This window comes from Drosophila teissieri, chromosome 3R (assembly GCF_016746235.2).
Source record: "Drosophila teissieri strain GT53w chromosome 3R, Prin_Dtei_1.1, whole genome shotgun sequence".
Taxonomy (NCBI): domain Eukaryota; kingdom Metazoa; phylum Arthropoda; class Insecta; order Diptera; family Drosophilidae; genus Drosophila; species Drosophila teissieri.
This window is the reverse complement of record NC_053032.1, coordinates 5988398-6008231: the sequence shown is the minus strand read 5'-3', so window position 1 is coordinate 6008231 and position 19834 is coordinate 5988398. Positions and strand designations below refer to the sequence as shown.

General features: G+C 41.9%; 2 protein-coding genes across 2 annotated transcripts; one reads left to right on the top strand and one right to left on the bottom strand.

Annotated features, from left to right (window-relative positions):
* The first annotated feature begins 11970 nt into the window (after positions 1-11970).
* On the top strand, positions 11971-13092 carry LOC122620731. The gene is made up of 3 exons (XM_043798330.1): positions 11971-12307; positions 12370-12577; positions 12732-13092. Exons 1-3 carry the CDS (start codon positions 12063-12065, stop codon positions 12945-12947), a joined length of 669 nt encoding a protein of 222 aa, XP_043654265.1. The 5' UTR covers positions 11971-12062; the 3' UTR covers positions 12948-13092.
* A 5288-nt stretch (positions 13093-18380) lies between these two features.
* LOC122621473 (Golgi-associated plant pathogenesis-related protein 1) lies at positions 18381-19460 on the bottom strand. The gene is made up of 4 exons (XM_043799331.1): positions 19331-19460; positions 19144-19272; positions 18773-19086; positions 18381-18621 (listed from the first exon to the last, which is right to left on the bottom strand). Exons 1-4 carry the CDS (start codon positions 19370-19372, stop codon positions 18525-18527), a joined length of 582 nt encoding a protein of 193 aa, XP_043655266.1. The 5' UTR covers positions 19373-19460; the 3' UTR covers positions 18381-18524.
* Between the last annotated feature and the right edge of the window lie 374 nt (positions 19461-19834).

Below are 19834 nucleotides of genomic sequence, written 5' to 3'. Positions count from 1 at the left end.
GAAATCCGGCAGGATGACAAACAAAGGCGGCACTTTCAGATATTTTTTCACCAATTCACTGCGCTTCCGTGTTTAGCAGTTCTCGGTTGATGTTGCTTCCTTTGCTTCTTGCTGCTCCCTCCTGCTCCCTGCTGCTCCTCGCAACGTTCCTCCACCCTCACCCACACTATTTCGATGCGCTTTTCCAGCCCGCAGGATGTTGGCTCGGAACGAAGACGAGGTCGTTCAGCAGGGGCGACAATCTCAAATGGGAATTAGCGCGGTCTGTAATAAGGATCGCCGACGCAATCGCCGGCGCACAATCATTGGTCTGTGTAAACCTGCACTTAGCGTGGTCATCGGGAGTCCTGCGAGTCCTGAATTTAGCGGATACGCCACCGTGCATCCCAGCTGGACGCAATTGGTGGTACGCTTTGGGTGGCTTTAGCCTCGCCGGCTAATTCCCAAATGGATGTTTGGTGTAAGTCGACCCGTTCCGCCCCTTACCTTTTACAGGGTACTCGAGGCACTAAGAGACTTGCTATGTTAGCGTAGAGATTTTACAAGGCAATGCATTAATTATTCTTCGGATGACTTATCAAATGTAGCAACTAAATACATTTAATTAGGACGAATAAACCCAAAAAAAATCGATTCCTTTAACCACCAAATGTATTCGTTTAAAAATGTGTTCAGTGTCCCAAAACCTAATAAAAGAGCTTTTATTATCTATTTACAAATAATCAATTTTATTTAGTTTTAAAAACACCATAAATCACGTATACAGAATCGGATAATATCAATTATATACATTTTCCAAACAATGGATTCTGTCAACTGCAGTTTTAACTAAGGTTGCAAAGTATTGAAAAAAATGAAATATACCAATGTACTCAATCAGTAATATGTTTGATTTATTAAAGTGTAATTTTCTGTTGGTCTGAAAAGCACTGGGTATCCCACAGTTGGATCACTTCCCTTCGACCTTCCTAGATGTATCCACTCGGGCATTCCTGTCGCCACTTGCCATTGTTCACAGCTTTGGCCGCGTCCCCTTTATGTTTTGCTTAGTTTCTCTTTCTCATTCTCTTTCGCTTGCTTTTGTTTTTGTGGCGGCTCTGGGTCCAGTCTTAGATCCAGCGTAATTACGTTGCTTGTTATTGTTGACAAAGTCATCGCCATTGCCGTCACCATTCCCATCGCCATCGAGTCCCTCCTCCTCAGATTTCGAGTCCCAACTCGAGCACATTGTTGCTTAATTCTGCTTAAAACTTAATGACACTTTTAGTTAATTATCGCGGTGGATTTGCAAAATTAGGCGATTTGGGCATGATTACAAGGGATTATGTGGACAGATTTTTTTTCAGTCCTCCTTTTAAGCCCTCGACCGCAGTGGTTGAAGGACCTGGGACAGCAGATTTCCCTTTTGATGGCGTATAAATGAATTTCTCCTTTTCGGTTAAACACAATTTGCCATTTATTTAAAATGTTTGTTTTAAAGGTAGCTTGGATCTAAACCTTGGGCCCTTCACATTTTATTTTCTCTGTTCATGTTCTTCGCCAAGAGTGCAGCAAGGCCAACTTGAGCAAATAATTTGTGCGTTAAGCTTAACGCAAGCCCACACAAAAAAGAAAAATCGTGAAACCGCAGGAGAAACTTTTTAGACAACAAGTTCGCAAACTTTTCACAACTGCTGCAAGTCGTAGCAACGGCAGAGGAGAAAAAGGATGTTGGCAAAAATGCCGAATGTCGATGTGGATGTGGCTGCAGATGCGGATGAGAATGCGGCAACTTGTATTTGGCCACTTAGACAACGAACGAGTTAAAATTTATAGGTATTTCGGCCAAAATCTCGCCGAATATAAACCACTTAGGCTGGGGCCCCGAAAGTGGGCGTGGCCAGCCACTTTTCGAGCATTCTCTTACCTTGAAGCAGGCAGCACTTTTGGCTGCCGCTGCACTTCCAGCGCATAAATCAGCCATGAAGAGCAGCCAAGGACCAGGACCCCAGCTCACGCGTGTGTGGTTATGTGAGTGTCCACGTTCGTGTTACCAAAAGGCAGGTGGCACAGCCGAAATGGTTCTTAAGACTGCCAAGCTATGCTTAAATGCAGTTAAAACACCTACATACCCAGTGGTTTAATTTGCCCTCTAAAATTGTCAACTAAATTAACCATTAAGTGCATAAGTAATGGTTAACTTTATCGGCTATCGTAAAAAACCAATGATATCAAAAGTCAATTAAGTTTACCCCGATTTAAAAACAATGATTCAAAATATTTATATTTATAAAAGATTGAAGTTAAATGAATTTAGTTTTGTTAAGCAAAATCTTAATAATTCATAATATTTTTATGTGCAATTAATGCCTTAAAAACCCAAACGTCCCATCTTAACAAAATCAGCAAAAGCAGCTATAACTCCTGTACCGACTCTTTTAGACCGTCTTAATCTTCTTGTTTTGAGTAAAACTTTGCATGTATTTCATTGTGCTCACTTCTCACTACATTGCCTTTTAAGCGGGAAAATTGAAGCCAAGCTATAAATATAGCGAATAACAATAAATTGTGAAAATCAACAAACAAACAACAGCAACATACAAAGGGCCTGGAACCAGGAGAGCCCTCACCCGTAGGCTTCAGGCAAATAATAAAGAAGATTTCATTTATTTTCTGTGGTCATCCAGGTGGAGTGGTCTGGCTCGCCTTTTCGAGTGCTCGAGTGGCGGGAAAAAATCAGCATAGAACTGCATCGAAAAGGGTGGCCAAAATGGGGTAATAGGTGGGTTGGGTTGTGGTGCGGGGGACCTGTAAGTGGATCCAGATCCAACATGACTTGCATTTGCATACAAAGAGCTTTTACTGTACTTGTGCCGTTGTCATTTCTTTATTGCACTCCTGCCCCATTGAAAGAATAGCACACACACACCCACACGCACACACATGGACACGCATGCATGTCCAGCCGCTTATGCACACAACTTTGTCATGTATGTGTGGGATGACAGGCTATTTAATAGTTACCTGTTCTTTGGCCACACTGCTCCTCATCTTCCGCAGTGAAGTTTACGAAACTTGCAGAGAATTGCTTTGAAATGTGCTTGGGAGGAATTTCTGAATGCGGTCTGACTCTGTGGATGCGAGTATGTTACGCAAACAAAGCATAAACCACTTTTAGTTGATAACATCGACGAATGTTGCAGTTTCGTAGCATACTTTTTGGGTTACTCGAGTGTGTGGATTACAAATAAAACGAAAACTGTAAGAAACGTATACGAATGTGTCTGTTGGATCTTTCTATTTGAAAGGAAAATGTGTAACACCCCTGTAAGGTAGTCAAAGAACTCCTGGCTTATGGGGATGTTAAATCTACTCAATTAAATGAATTTCATCTGAAAATATCTAGGAGATTTAACCAACAATATTTAATGAATCCATTCATCCGTTTCATCCGTTATGGTGTTATTCCGCAGCACTGTGCGCAGGCTGCTAAATACCATAAATGCGAAAACCCAGTGGCTGCCAGGCAAAGTGTGTGTCCCATCTGTGTTTTCCTAGCCACCCATGAGCTGGATTTGGATATGGCACATGGACATACATATATGTTCGCCTGGAGAATGTGACCCCACACCTTTGGCGTTAAACGACCTAACAATCTGTTGCCGCCGAAAAGTCCTTGCGATTTCTTATTTTACTCTCCTCTAGACAGCATAGGTTACTACCTGAAGTGTAATTCCATTGTTACACTTTACTATTACTAACCAGAATATGGGCAGCTATAATCATGTATATTTAATTTAAGTTGGTCGAGTATGAGGTTAGCCTGATCTAGTTACAGAAACATGCGCAGCATTAAGATCCGCGCCGGATCTCTAGTGGATTGTTCGATCCTATCTATGACCGGAAATTAGGCTGGCCTTGCAATTTTCCTTGGTTCGACTTTATTCCGGGAAGTTGCCCACTTGAGATGTTTTTTCGGGGGACAACATCGCAAACATCTGCGACAGATTCCTTTGAGCCCCTGTCTTGTGCCCAATGGACATCCGGCGACGGTTAAATAATTTAATTTTTCACCACCCGCTTTTTCTTTTTTGGTGCACCCAACTTGGCCGGGAATTCATCGGCGTCCATTGGCAGCAGCTATATACTATTTATACAGCCGGGCTGCTGCCCGTGGATAGAGCCGGTTCCGACTGGCTCTGGCTCTGGCTCTGAACGAGAGCATTGAGGCTCATCCAAGCAGAAACTTGGCAAACAAAACCGGATGCGTGGGCAAAGGATCTGGGGGACGTCTTCAAGTTTAAGTTGCCCGGAAATTGTCTGTTGTAGCGATATCCTGCAGCGTTTTTATATTCGCGTTATGAACTTGTGTCCGTCCGGGAATTTCTGTGCGTGTGTTTGAGTTTGGATGGATTAATAGCAGCAACGTCTGCCGCACGCGCTGACCCTAGTGGATGCTCCCCAGTCCAAAATCAGAGGTCCTGAATGCGCCTCCTGCCCCGGCCACTTCCTCACCTTTAGCTTCATCATGGTCATCATAATTTTCGCCTCTTTTACTCCTACTCTGTTGGTGTCTTTTAGCTTTGTCCGTTTGTTTGTTTGTTTCGTTTTTCCTTCTTTTCACCGAGTGCGTGTCTTGCGAAAGTTTTAATTAATTTTCATATTTTGCGCAGAGGAAGTGTCCGAGTAAGATGCGGACAAATGCCCTGGGGCGTTTTCCGAAAGTGAAATTTACCTTTAGGGCAGCGAGGACTGGACAGGTTCATCTGAGCATTGAGCTATTTCAGCTTGTTAGTTTTGCCATAAATTCCAAAAATGGAATACCACAGAAAAGTTGGGTAATCGAACATTTACAATTTTTTAAGGACATTGCTAACAGCAAATAATAAACTACTATATTAAAACATATTATCAAATAAAACTGTTTTAATATTTATGTATGGAATGTACCTGTGAAAAACGCTTAAAAATTACACTACAAAAATTTTAGGAAATCCCTTTAATTATTGGCATTTGATTCTAAGCCCTCAACAGCCCTTAGTAATAAATGTATTAACACTGATGAGAAGAGATCCTGATGATCCTGATTAACACTGAAGAGATTCACTAATGAGAAGAAATGTAGGAAACAGGTTGGCTCTTGAACGAAGCCAATCTAAACGATTATAAAGATTATACCTAAAACTGGCTCTTAAAAAGAAATGCAATCAATAAAAAGCTAGAACTATTTTTAAAGTGAAAAAACTGCTATCGTGCGGTTACTTATTTTTATGCAACTCTGACTCTGCTCGGAATTTGGTTAGCAGCTTCCCCGGAACGTGCTCATCCTCTCAAGAGCTGATGAAATTGCTGCTAACAATGGTGAAATCTAGCAGAGCAAAACGGATGTTCATTTGGCATTTGGCTTCCACACACACTTTCCGGATGCCAACGGCCAAGGAATGTTTCCGGAATTATTTATCGAAGCAAATGCAGCCGAGATGCACATTAAATGGTAAAATTTATAAGCACAACGCACTGACTCTTAAATCTCTGTGCTTTCGCCTGCTGCGTTACTGTTGTCGTCGAGGTGCACTTTATGACGTCTCCCCAGTCGCATTTGGGATTTGGCAGGGTCGTCGTGAAAGAGCCCATCTAGGTTAGCCGTTCGGTTGGCTGGACAGCTTTATCTGCGGCGAAAGTGGCTGATATTTTAGGGTGGAGAGCGGCGATGCAGTACACACACATTTTTGGCTTCTGTTCTAAAATTGCACAGTGGGCTGGGGTAGGATACCTAGTTCCGATTTCTTTTAAATAACTAAGAATACTTTTGGAACAACGTTTATAACTCCTACATGGAGCTTGATAGGTTTTAAATTGAACAGATTTCCAACGAGATGTTTAAAAAGTAGTCAAAATGTACGTTGCACCACTACAGTGTCGAATTCCGAAATACAACACTTTTATTATAAATTTCTAGCAATTCATTTTCTGACCATGGGGTTCCATTTCCTCTGATTTTGAACTTGGGTGTTTGTGGCTTGTATTCGTTTCCACCCGGGACCTCAGCGCCATTTCCATTTTTCATCCCTCAAACTTGTCTTGCTGCGATGATCGCAGCGCTTTTACCATCATCAGACGGCCATCCTCGTCCTTATCGCCTTCCCATTCGCATCCCAAAGTCGCTGTCCCCGCCATTGTCGTTCATCCTGCGCCCTTATCGTTCAGACTCTCGCAAGCCGCCGCTGACTCTAAATAATCCTTTCCATGCGACACAAAAAATAAAGGAACACACAGAACAGTGGCAGCCGCCGCAGATGAGACGAGTTCGCTGGCGGAGGGGACATTGCGAGAGGGGTGCTGTAAAATCCAAGTTAGTGCGCATAAATCAAGCCTTTAAAACGTGCCTCGCAACCGAAATGTCCGCCAAGAAAGGATGCAGTCCCCCGCTACCCACGGGTCCACCCACCACCACCAATACCACCACCACCACCGCCCACTCGGCCTTGCACCACCCTCTCCGCAGCTGCTCCACTCTTCCGCAGCCACAACGACGTCGCAGCCATCGACGTTGGCCCAGAAGTTGTGGTGGTTCAGTTTTCCGTATGCAATTTTATGCAACTGTGGCACATCCGCCTCTTTTTCCATGGAATAGCCGTGCTCCCATCCCCGACTCGCATGAGATACCCACCCAGCCTGCGGTCGCATGTCTGAAATTGTTTACAACTGCATAAAATTTATAATCTTGAAGAACTTATATATTTATTTATTCCGAGACGTTCATTACTGGGCAGGAGGAGCAGGGAAACCATCGGGAATCGGGAACATATAACATATGGAAGGGCGTTGGTCTAGGAGTTGGGATTCTTTCTGCAACAGAAACATAGACACACCAATTCTCTTAATTGGATATTTTTCAGCGCCGAAAACCAAAAAGCCTGTCAAATTAAATACGGATTTGCTCACTACGATATTATTATATATCTTGATTTGCCGTAATTATTATTGAAGCGTTTGCAATATTCAGTCAAAGCTCTGGACTCTCAGCGCTTACATTTTAATTAAATTTCGATTGCGCATTGCCGGGGGAATTGCAAACAGTGCAGAGATTGAACACTTTGCTATGATGAATTCCAAAAATAATTACAAATATCAACTCAAAGAAAACAGAACACAACGTCGCACAACACGCAACATCAACACATCTTAGGTGTAAATCCAATAGTAATTGAATTTCTTTGAAAATGTTCAAATGAAATTGTCAATTACCATAAGCACTCGAAAGTCAGTTATTTGAATTCAATTAACAAAAAATGTTGTTAGCTTATTGTGTTTGACCAAATAAAACTACATATCAAATGGCAAGGCATCAATGGGCCAATGGGCCACATTTTTCGAGACAAAACCTAACAGCTGTTAGCTGTGAAAAGGCAGTGTAATTGCATTAAAATCCCAGAAGTTGGGGAAAGTGCTTCGAAATTTAGGGCTCCACTTACTCCTCTTTGCCGATTGCAGTGGGGAATATTTTCAGCCCGTTTGGATAATTTCCATGAAGAAAACGAAAGTGGAGACAAACGATACTCGTGCGAGGGAATACATTAAAATGAGAGTTCCTTTGACCGTGTCAGAAGTGAAAGCCCGCTACTTGCATTATACATATTCATGCAATGAACTTTTATATCTGGATCCATAACATTTCGCAGCAGTATGGGACGCTGTTAAAAGTATGTTTAAGAAATGTAGGTGAAATTCGAATTGTGAGGTTGGGAGTTTCAGGGAGTGATTTTGCATATCAATTCAACAAACAAAACGGTATTCTAGATTCTTGGATGTAGGAGGAAGATGATGTGCTTCCAAGCCTAAGAAGTATTCTTGATTTATAAAGAGGCCAAAGAAATTAAAAAAAATCTTGCTTGCACTTTATTGGGTCTGTCATTCATTAATTATATCCGTTACTCGTAGAGTGAAAGTATATAAATTCTTGATCAGGAACGATAGCCGAGGCGATCTGGCCATGTCCGTCCGTATGAACGCTGAGATCTCAGGAACTATAAAAGCTAGAAAGTTGAGATTAAGCATACAGACTCCAGAGACATAGAGTTTGTCGATTCATTTTGCCACGCCCACTCTAACGCCCACAAATCGCCCACACTTTTGTAAAATGTTTTCAGATATTTTTATTTTTTTGTTAGTAATGTAAATTTCTATCGATCTACAGAAAAACTTTTTGCCACGCCCACTCTAGCGCCCTAAAATCGCCCAAAGCTTCCACGCTCACACTTTGAAAAATGTTTTGATATTTTTTCACATATTTGTTAGTCTTGTAAACGCCAAAAAACACCAAAAACTGTTAATGTTAAAATTTCTCCTTCGCACTTCCACTAGCTGAGTAACGGGTATCAGATAGTCGGGTACTCAACTATAGCATACTCTCTTGTTTTAATAAAATTTTTGTGGAGTTCTTGACTCGACGCCTCTCCGGAATTCTTTTGTTTAATCCATTTGCACCTGGCTGACTTTTACTTTGTCCAATTTATCGACCCACGATTCCATTCGTGGATCGCCCATTACTTTGGCTGGGTCAAGCGGGTGGGAGCATAACCCAATGCCTCGAATTGGTTTTATGGAATCATAAAAGTAATTAATTGATATATGCGTGCTGGCGTAATTGCCAGTTGCCGGCCAGTGGGAGTGCGGGGGCAAAGTGCGGAGATAAAGAGCACCGGGAATACCGACAAAAATATGCAATGGGATGCGTAATGAAAGCATTGCAATTTTTCAGCTTTTTGCCGCCACTTTACCCCATAGTCCCCCAAGAGGCCAAGGCCACTGGATCCGGATTCGGATCCGTGTTCGTGGTCCGGGCCCAGTTACGGATATTACGTAATGAAAGTTAACAATTACGCCCCCGTGCGTGGGCTTCAATTAAATTTTTGAGTTGTGGCCGTTTTTATTGTAACTGATAATAGCATTGTAATGACACTCGGACACCCAGACCAGTCCTGCGTCTCCAGGTCGTCACATCGAGTTAAACGGGCATCCCCGTCGACGCTGCAGCCCAGCATTTTAATTATCCATTGTGTGGCATGTGAATACGGATGGTTGCGGGGTCGGTAAGGCCATATTGAATCGCATGTGGCGTGAAATTGCCGAGAAATCGGGCAAACAAAAATCTCAGTAATGTTCAGCGTTAATAGCTGTGAGATCGATTTGGAGCCGCGCCTCCCACCCAGTCGTGAATGGGCTGGATTTAAATTAGCGCCGAAGGGAATTGGGCTCACATTTGAGCCACCGCAACCACCAGTAAAGGACTGGCTGGCAACCATGGCGCAACCATGACGCATTTCCGCTGGGGATGAAGCTGTTATCAACAATTAATTAAATAAGGGCCGGATCATTAGGGCAAGATTTTTGGGGCGTTTCCGCTTACGCAAAGAGCTGATCCCAACACCCACGTTCCCCGAATATTCTGCACTTCACTCAAAAGGCAGGATTTGGGCGAAGTTCGAGCTGATAGCTTCTGAAGCTAAACTTCGCCAATTTACACTCAGATCAGCGTTACAACCGGCTTTGGTAATATGTATGCCTATGTGAACAACATGTTTAAACGCTAAACAAAATGCCGGCTTCTGTCGAGTGTTTTTTCCGTAAACATGATCAACATATCGACTTTGTTAAGTACAGAAAAGTAATCATTTATTCTGCGTGTAGCTGAATAGGTGGCAATCAGCACCCCCACATGCACATCGCCTCCGGTTGGGCATTGTTGGCTACTCATGTCGGGGGCATTTGTTGTGTTTGCTGCTGCTGCTCCTCCGGCTGCTGCGCTTCTTGGTGCCCGTGCCATATCATCATTATTGTTGTTACTGCCGACTGTGATTTGTTGGCATCGTTACTGTTGTCGCTCTCAGCAAACTGGGCATAAATCGTGCACACCTACATTATGTTGCGATAAATCTGTAATGACCAGAACAGACCAGCAGACCAACCAACCATCCTGCCAACCGACCATATAGCCATTCAAACACTTGGACATCCAGTAGGTTATATGGGTGTGCGCTCAAGTTAATTTGCGTGTGTTCAAATGTGCGTAATTATTGTTTATCTACCATGCCATACAAATTAACCGCAGTCGAGGTTTTTATATCAATTGCAATCTATCGAAATATTTCAAATGAACATGAGTATAAGCCAATTAAGAGGCCAGTATCAGTGTGTTTGGCTGGAAAGATGAATAATGTTATTTCATCGTTGTGTGTTGTATTTTATCGAAGTTGTGTTACACAATAAAGGAAATTTAACTAAGTCAGAGTTCAACCTATTTTTTCGTAAAAAAATTGAAGTTTTACTTAAATACAGGTACTCTTCATTTCCATTTCCACACGAATCTCTACGATATTCCCCGAATTAAGTTATAACGATTAAATAATTTATTCATGGTTCGACTAACATTATAAGAGTTCGAGTATACTGTGTCCGAATTTGAGTAATTGAAACGGATTCCATGGTACAATCTGCCCAGTAGATCAGAAACCAAAGGCAAACTTTCGCTCTCAAGCAACTTGAATTCAAATTCAAATACGCCTGCAATTAAATTAGTATGAAAATTCAACAAATATACAGAATATTCTGATTAAATAATTTGTAGGGCTCCCTTTCCTTAAGTGCCATGTGAAGTTTTCACCTTTGCAAGTGCGGGTGAGTTGTGAGTTCTGATGGGAATGGCGTTCGCCAACCTCGCTGTCGGTTTGGAGTAATTAAGTTAATTTATCTGGGCCGTTGGCCCAGAGATTTTAACTTATTCATCATGTTCCTGCTAGCAGGCGAGCGTTGATTACGCTGCACATTAATTTTACCATTTCATTTTGTCATTTTACTACGCGAACCACTGGCAGGGGTTCCAAGTACTTCCCCCTATCAATTGCAACTTTAATAAACTCTTTGCACAAATTATATTTACGAGGGTCACAAAGTGCGGAAAAATTGACGGAAAGTGGGGCGGCTGCTGAAAATGGGGTAGGCAGCATATTTTGCCAATGTGCCCAAGAAGATACGCGGCCCTGGGTGTGACTGTTCAAATGCACTGAAAACATTTCTAACAAATGTATCCGTAAAAAAATAAATTACGCCAAAAAGCACGCCTTGAATAAATTGGGTACATTTTGAACGTTTAACTAGTTATTCAATAAGAAATGGTAATTACCTTTTAGAAAGTTATTAAATGAAAATGATCCCTAACTCAACAAATTCTGCTACTGTTTTCTTTTTTTCTGTGTAAATATGGGGCACCATTAAGCTCCATTTTGATACTTAAAACTTTGCGGCATTGCTGCTTGTGGCAGCCACGGCAGCGACGGCAACATCTGCAACTGCAGCAGCAACTCCAACGACGACAGCGACTGCAACTCGCGCCCAGCGAAAGGCGACGTAATTTTTAATAGTTTCGCAATTAAATCGTAAAATTTAACAACTTTGCGCACTTCTTAACGAAATTGCGCAGCCAGCGAAACTGACACTGATGCATTTCCGGTTAGCCAGCAGGACTAAGGGGACGTGAAGGGGGTAGGCGGCGTAGGGAGTGGCAAACTGCATTGCGCTTAATGAGAAAATTTCGTCCGAAAAAGTTTTTTCCCCCACGCGTTTTTCATGCTGTTTGCGTTGATGCGTTGTTTGCTTGTTTGTTTGTTGCTGCCGCTGCTCAACTTCCAACTTTCGCTTTCATATCTTTATTTTCGAATTACTTTGCTGCTATGCTTGCGTATTTTTAAACAAGCACCATTAATTATTTCCTTCCAACAAAAGAGAGTTAAAACACACTGAAGAAACTTGGAGACTTTAGACTGTTCATGAATCAAATTGAAACTTCACATTGAAAGTCCAGGAAAATGTGACACTTTTATTTGAATAACTAATTTGGTTTTAATAGTTAGTCGATACTTTTTAGAGGCTAAATTTATGTTTTGCACTGATAATATTTTCAATTTAAAGTTCAATTCCATATCTTGCTCGCAGTAAGCATTCTTACTATTATCAGTTTTAGTCTAAAAAGCCCAAGTCCATATGTAGAAACTAAATAAAAGTTACCCACAGCAAAATCTAAGAAAATGAGCCAAGTCAGCAAGCTAAGCCAAATAAGCCGCATCAGCCAAACCAATCAGTCTGAGGGAAGTGACAACGATCAGCTCCGCCGTGCGAATCTTCCGGTTTATCCAAAACCGCTGCCCGATCGAGATGTAAGCTACAGACCTGACGAAAATGAGTTCACAATGGTGGAGAAGGCATCCTTGCGGAATGCATGGCGTTTCATTGAGCCTTTCCAGCGCCGATTTGGCAAGGATAATTTCTACAGGTATCCTAAACTTCTTGAATTAACACACGTACCTGCGCTCACATCTCATTTGAGCCACTTAGCTTCCTCACAAGGCACGAGGATCTCATAAACTTTTTCAGGAAAGATGGAAAGATAAACCTAAGTAAGCTGCATGGGCACTCCATGGCAATGATGAAGCTGATGTCAAAGCTGGTCCAAACGCTGGACTGCAATCTAGCCTTTCGCTTGGCCCTGGATGAGAACCTTCCCACACATCTGAAGAATGGCATCGATCCCGATTACATGAGGGTGAGTACTTTTGCTAATAATCCCAATGTATTTCGCTAAAATCACAAAACAATATTTAAAAGTATATATTTACTAATGTATTTACCAATGGCTTGGAATAATAGAGTGTACACCTATATTTCAATGTTTCCTTCTCCTCCTAAAATTGTCAAAGATGTTGGCCACCGCCCTGAAGAGGTATATCCTTGCGTCTTCTGTTATCGAAAATCATAACTCCTGTTCACTAACCAATGCTCTGACCCGTTTGGTGGAGATCGTCGGGGAATACGCCGTTGTCGAAGTTGCCAGAAAAAGAGCCATGTCCACTGCCCTCAGGACAACTGTTGACGAGGCTGGCAATCGAATCGCCAAGGTGGCTTTAGGCACTTAAGCGTGAACAAGAACAATTCAAATACCAATATTCTACAGAAAACATTGCTTGGAGAGACAAGAAAATTAAATTGTGAATTCGAATGTATGAGCATACTATTGTACTTCTTAAAGCAATTCAAATTGCAGAAAGGAAAAATCTCTAATGGGTGCCTTTTATTTTCGAAAGCTGTAGCCATACGGGCTTACTTACGATCAAGCTGTTTCGTGTGGCCAAGAAGTCTGTTTTGCAAACATCAATTTCAGGAGGCAAAATTAAAAATATGAAGTTAAATAATCCAATTAAATAACATAATATAACATAAAAAAATAAAATAAAAAAACCAATCCCTGGTTTTCCGAACCTTGCTAACCATTCACTCCCAAGACTCAGATTGCCTTGCGTCCCTTGACAAAAGGAAATGCTCTTTTTTTGGAAATCGTTCTTGCCATGCATCACAGAGGGACTGAAGCGAATTGGCAACTAATCTAAGGCCTCCGCACTCACATGCATATAAATCCAGCAACCACAGACAGATTTCACCACAGTTGCAGGCGGTGACCGGGCAGGCACCTCAAATTAAATTAAGCCATAATTTATTTCCCATGGAGACGGGCGAGGAGACACCAGCCCACAGAGCTCAAAATTCAAATGCCCAACAAAAATATGGCACTAAGAGCTGCTGCTTCTGCTGCGGTTGAAACACACACACACACTCGGGGAAAAGAGGAGCCAGCTGAGAGGAGGATTTATTGGAATTCCATCAATGGCGATGCAGGAACTCCTCTGTTCCCAATTCGCATGGCAGGCATCCCACTGTGACCCGCACGAACTCTAACTGCAGGACATGCTTTGGACATCAGTGATGCGAAGTGGCGAATACGAAAGGAAGCTTCCTTAACCAATAGGAAAGGAACCGGTGTCCTTTTCAAAGACATGTTATGAAAGAGTACTATGTGTACATTTAACTGAATTTGTATATCTTTTGATTACCTTTACACAAATGAACTTCATCAAGAAGTAATCCTAATTGAAGTAAAGGGATCGCACCTCCAATACCTTTAAACTACTCCTGATTTCTGCACAAATTGTTATTGAGTCTAATGTTAAATTTAACTGATATACGCAGATGGACTTTAACCATCAATAGCCATACGTTCTTCACGTCATCTCCGATTAGAAGTGCAAGCCAGTTTCCGTTCGCAGGAGGGGACTCGCACAGGAAGGAACTTTGTGACCCGCAGGAGGCACGGGACTGGCACGACGAGGGACTTTGGCACGGATGGCTCATCATAAATACAAAGCAGGCCGGCGCTTTGTCAGGCAGCCTTCGACACTTTTATTGGACCGGTCTGTCGGGGTGGACTGCTGGCCTTTCTGCAGGAGAATCCCCTATTTCCGGGGAAGCGGTGGGCGTCATCGATATGCCAGCAGCATCCTGCACTGGCCACTGCTCCTTGCTATTTCGTTCCCGAATCTTCCGCCTCCGGATTCTTCCTGCTAGCTCTGGACCGGTTCTTTGCGGCAGGCAAATGAAATTAAAAATGTTTATGGTGCCACTACAAGGGTGGCAAATAGAATGCTGAAAATTTGAGCAGCTGCATAAAGTTGGTTAATCCGCCAGCTGATTAAGACGAGATTGAGGAACGCCCGGGGTCGGACACCTCTTGGCATTAATGGCGAAGTCAAAGCCGAAGTCTGTATAATTTTTATGACCACCGACGGGCTACACGTGCTGCTTGAAAATGTTTATGGCGCCCACTGTGAAAACTGGAAGCTGTGGAAAAGTGCAGCTCGAATATTTTCTAGGGCGGAACTCTTGAGCTAAACGAGTTAGCATTTCGGGGCGAAGGGCGTTTGCAAAAGTAGCTGGCAAGTAACAAGCTTAACCGCAAAAGTTTTAAATAAACTTTTGTTGCTGTTGTTCCCGGCAAAAATATATTTGCAGAATGCGTCCGCGCGAGCGGCATAACTATAACTTCCGATTCCGTTGGCTGGTTTTGGATGGGAATGTAAATGGGCGTGTGGATGGGCCGTGGGACCCACTGCCTTGTAATACAGTTAAATATAAATTCAAAAAATATATACGAGTGTGCGGGGGAGTTTGGCGAAAGCAACTTTGTTTGCCTCTATTTTCCTTGTCGGTTTTTACTTTTTACTTTCTGCTTTTTCGCCTTGCCCATCTTTTTCTGCTCTTCTTGCTCGTTTTTTTCCCAGGCTTTCGTTACTTATGCAATTTGCATGAGGCGGCAAACACCCACGAACAACTAACAAGTCTGCTAGGCAACAACAACAATGGGAGACGCAGCCAAACTTCCGCCTGATGAATAAGTGTCTGAAGCCCCCGCCATCCACCAGTGGGCGTGGCCGTGTTTGCCCCATGTTTAGTTTGTTTAACTGTACGCAGCGCACAACAATAATGAAAACAGCTTCCTAATTGAGAAAATAAAAATCAACAGCAAGGATAACAGCCTGAGCGACGACAATGGGCAGAACTCTGTCAAAAGTCGGAGTCTTTAATAATAACAAATTCTTAGCTTTTTAAAAATTTCGTAAATTACATTTTAAAGTGGCTATTGTATGGCTATTTCATTAACAAGTACGTTGTTCAAATCGGACGAATCATTAGAAAGATATGACCAATTATGTAGCCGCCGCCAGATGGCTCATCCATGTGAACTGCTGTCATATTTCTCCATCGCCCTCGTTGCACTTCTTTCAGCACGAAAATGGGTATTTTATAGGCATTTAACTGCTTTGGAATTTTTTTTGTTTATCATTGTTCACAATATAACAATAACAATATTTACTGATCTATATTTATATACTATTAGAGGTAAACGGCAGTTTGTATATGGAATAAATATTCTTATAAAGTTGACTTGAACAGGCAACGCTAAAAAGGGAAAAATGGTAAATGGCGTCTCCATCTCATTTAACCCATTGTACCCATGTGGGGAAACGGCAGCTTCAGGATGAAAAGGATCTGCAGCTGGAGCTGCAACTGCAGCGAGGTAAAGCCGCATTCTGGCATAAATTTAACGCCGCACAAGTCGGACTTCCGGTCAGAGCGACCGCCATGTTGTTATGCATGCAGTCTGCGCCTGCAAAAATGCAGTTTACCCAAAAGAATGAATCAGGAGCTGGGCAAACCCAATGGCTACCAAAGGACCGAGCACCAAGCACAATGCACCACTGGTCCAATGCGGTTCCAAATGAAGTTATAGCAACGCTGATAGCCAAACGAGGGGCAGGGCGCGGGCGCGGACCCATATTAATTTCTGCTATCTCGGCGACGCTTTACAGACGTACTGCAAATGCTACTGTGCGCGCAGTTCTGGCAATAAATTTGATTTGTTTAGCAATTTGTTGCATATCGCATTGCGCATACGCCCCACGCCCCGTACATCCATCTCGACGTCCGCCGCTGTCGTCATCGCTCTAGCCTTCAGTTGCTTTAACGATGAATAACGCTCTTTCCTGGGTGTCCCCTTGCTTTTGTTTTGCCACCAGCCAGTCTATTTGTTGTTCGATGTTTCCATGTTCCGGCTACATGCGACGTTTTATCCACTCCCATTGACAATAAATTATATTGAAATGTCACTGCAACTACTGCAGTCCCTCAATCTGAATAGGGGGTGTGATTGCATTAGTTACCAGTACCACATTTAATTTTTGGCCAAAGTTATTACTCGTCGCGAAAATGAAATTAACTTTTGGCCGGCAGTTTTATTTGATTAAAAATAGGATATTGTAAATGGTCTAGATGGACCATAGATGATTCAGCCTGCATTTCCCCGATTTGTGTCACTTGCAACAAACTAGACCTTGCCCTTAAAGTATCCCTCAGCACGCTATTGATGAAAGTTGGTGGCATCTTTGCGTGCGCTTTATAATTAATAACAATTTAGCATGCACTTAATTTTAATTATTACTCAATTAGGTCAGCGCCATTATAATTTAAGCACCAGGCACCATGCAGATAATTAAGCGAGGGCGAAATGAAATAATTTTCAGGCCGCGAATGAAGTCCTGCCAACGAGACACAACGTCCCGCGACTTGGCTTCGTCCTTTTCCGGAGCGGCGCCTCTGCGTTTCCGGTCTGTCTGAGGGCTAGGTCATTAGGGACGGTTTGTGTGTAAATTTGATTTCACAACATTTTCTCAGTGCGTTGCTCAAACTTTCGGCTTTACGATGCACATAAATTTTACGACCAAGTTCAAGTTGTAAATAGTTGATAAACTCGGCTATTCGTCGAAACCAAGCCACAATGAAGTGACAAGGGGGAACACTTTATAAGTGCCCGAAATAAAGGACCAATGGAATATAGTTATTAGGCCCTTAAAAACAAACACACTTAAGGTATGCATAATAAAAACCATATTCCAAATGGCTGGCATTACTTTCTTAAAGAAGAGTGCAAATATCACACTTTCAAATCCGTTTAGAATTTGTTTTCATTACTATTAAAACTCAACCAGACGTCAAAGATATATCTGGGGAGCATACATCCCCAGACGCTGTGATCTATAATTCCATTAATTTTTGTGAAAGGTGTTCCAATTGAAACCGACCAGAGATGGAAGCAATTTGAATGTCATTAAGTGGGCCCAGCCCACACTCGGGACGCAGCCACCCAGGAAGCGAGGCTAAGTAAGAACCACACAAAAAGACATTCGACTCCATATCTGATTGAATAATAATGAGTGCTTAAGGATTTAATGCGCTCCCGGCAGCTACTGGGCCCCAGACATCGACTTCAACTTGGGAACAGACATGTAGGGAATATAGCCTGAAATAAAATAGAGCTCTAGTTGATTGCACCGAACTAGAGATACCCAGTAGATAAGTCGGAACCTTTGTGTTAGTGGTAAAATAATTTGATAATATTCCTAAAATCTAGACTAGTTTAAATAATTATATAAATATTTGTTAAACAATCTAAAACTACTCAGGAGTGGAGTGCCGTAGTAGTAAAAGGGTATTAAGAGCCAAATCATTCCCGCCGCTTTGTTGACACCGGCATAGTCAATGGGGAATTCACTTTGGCTGATGCTGATTGCCGAAAAAGATAATAATGAATACGACAAAAAAAGGCCAAAACAACCCGCACTTGCTGAAAAAGTGAATATCCTTATCGCACGAATTCAAATTAACCCAACATACTCGCAAGCCCACTAGTGCTGCTTCGTTTCAGATCGGATTTTTATAGATAGTAAAATAGAAAAATATTATGTTTAATACAATTTAATAAAACTTGTATTTTGTAATTCAAAATAATTGGTAAATTTAAAAATTTCTTTTAAATGGTATTACCTCTCAGTAGCAGGGCAACCCTTCTCTAATTTGGATATCGTTTTGTCGAAACATAAAATATCGTGTGCTGTATTTATACCTATCTAATTACAATTATTGCAGCAGCTAGATAAAAGCGTTTTACAGAACTAACGATATTGCTTTTACAGAAGCACTAAACTTCCTCACTTTAGCTTCAAAAGCCAAAATTTATTATTGGGTACATAATTATGTGATTTTTGAATTGGTGAACTAAAAATTTACAAGCAGTGTGGCAAAAGAATTCCAAAGTGATATGGACCTTAATTTGTGTAGTGGCCGCAAACCCAAAGCATGATAAAGATGAGAATGGTGTTAACTTGAACCATGTTAAAATTGCCTTTTTGACCATCGCCACCCCTGCAATGGAATAAAATTAAAGAACAAAAAACAATTGAGAACGCTATAGTCGAGTTTCCCGACTATTAGATACCCGTTACTCAGCTGGTGAAAGTGCAAAGGAAAAATTTCCACACTGACAGTATAACTACAGACTAATGAATTTGCTTACCCATTGATCGGAGGGAGAACATTTTCTTTGAACTGACCGTTCACATTCCCTGGTGGATAATATCTTGCTACCACCCAGTAGTAACCTCTTTTGTCCGTAGCTTGACCAAAACCCATTTTTTTCGTATTCTTCCAAACGAGGGCGGTGAAATGGCCGGTTCCCATGCCAAACTGTCCTTTTTCAAAGTCGTAATCCTTGATTTCGTCGTACCAGTCTTGAACACATTTCAGAGGTTTTTCTGACCTCATGCACAAGTTTTCACCATATTGACCGGCACTACTTGAATGCTCTAGCTGTTCCTTAGCAGCTAGCACCTGTTCGAGGGTATTGAAAGTGTGAAAACTTAACAATGTTATTGCCCAACGACATACTTTAGCATATGCTTCGCATCCCTGTGTGAGTTCGTCGTCCAACTCGAGGGGCGGACTTCCATGATTCTCTCTTAACCGATTATGTTCTCCTAGGTGGTCTTCCTTAAGATCAGCTTTAACCACCACTAACTGGAATACAGGCGAATAGATCAGAACAGATTTGAGGTTATCGAATATTTAGTTATACCAAAGACAGAGCTATTACTATCAGTATGTTCACTAAAGCCATGTTTCTTGACAAGCTTTTTTCAGGATTCTGATTGATTTAAATATTTTGAGTCTCTGGTGACATGATTATACAATGAGTTAAAGATTAATGATGACTACAATATTACGATTTAACAGTCTACGTTTGAAACTCGTGGAGAATCCTAATACTATTCCAGTGTTTATGCCATGCACTACTTATGCATTTTGATTTACGAATTGTAATGGTTGACTTAAGCATGAGAAGCCGAGGGGTATAACAGTACCCAAACACTGGTGATTCGTGCTCTCACTCTTCTACTCGATTATGAATAATGGCGGGCGGAATCCTCTGGTGCCTTAGCTCTTTCGGCGATGGGGTGGGTCGGATTGCCTTTCATAACGATCCACACATACTTAATTGTTAGGATTCCTACGGAAACTAAAAGTTACTAGGCTTGTACATTCCATACTAAAAGAAGAAAAATGAAAAAAATAAAACGGA

Coding starts and splice junctions, on each gene's coding strand:
- LOC122620731 (XM_043798330.1), top strand. CDS start 12,063: ATGAGCCAAGTCAGCAAGCTAAGCCAAATAAGCCGCATCAGCCAAACC. Junction 12,308..12,369: donor GGCAAGGATAATTTCTACAG/GTATCCTAAACT, acceptor TGAGCCACTTAG/CTTCCTCACAAGGCACGAGG. Junction 12,578..12,731: donor TCGATCCCGATTACATGAGG/GTGAGTACTTTT, acceptor AAATTGTCAAAG/ATGTTGGCCACCGCCCTGAA.
- LOC122621473 (XM_043799331.1), bottom strand. CDS start 19,372: ATGGCTTTAGTGAACATACTGATAGTAATAGCTCTGTCTTTG. Junction 19,087..19,143: donor GATGCGAAGCATATGCTAAA/GTATGTCGTTGG, acceptor ACCCTCGAACAG/GTGCTAGCTGCTAAGGAACA. Junction 18,622..18,772: donor GTTCTCCCTCCGATCAATGG/GTAAGCAAATTC, acceptor ATTCCATTGCAG/GGGTGGCGATGGTCAAAAAG.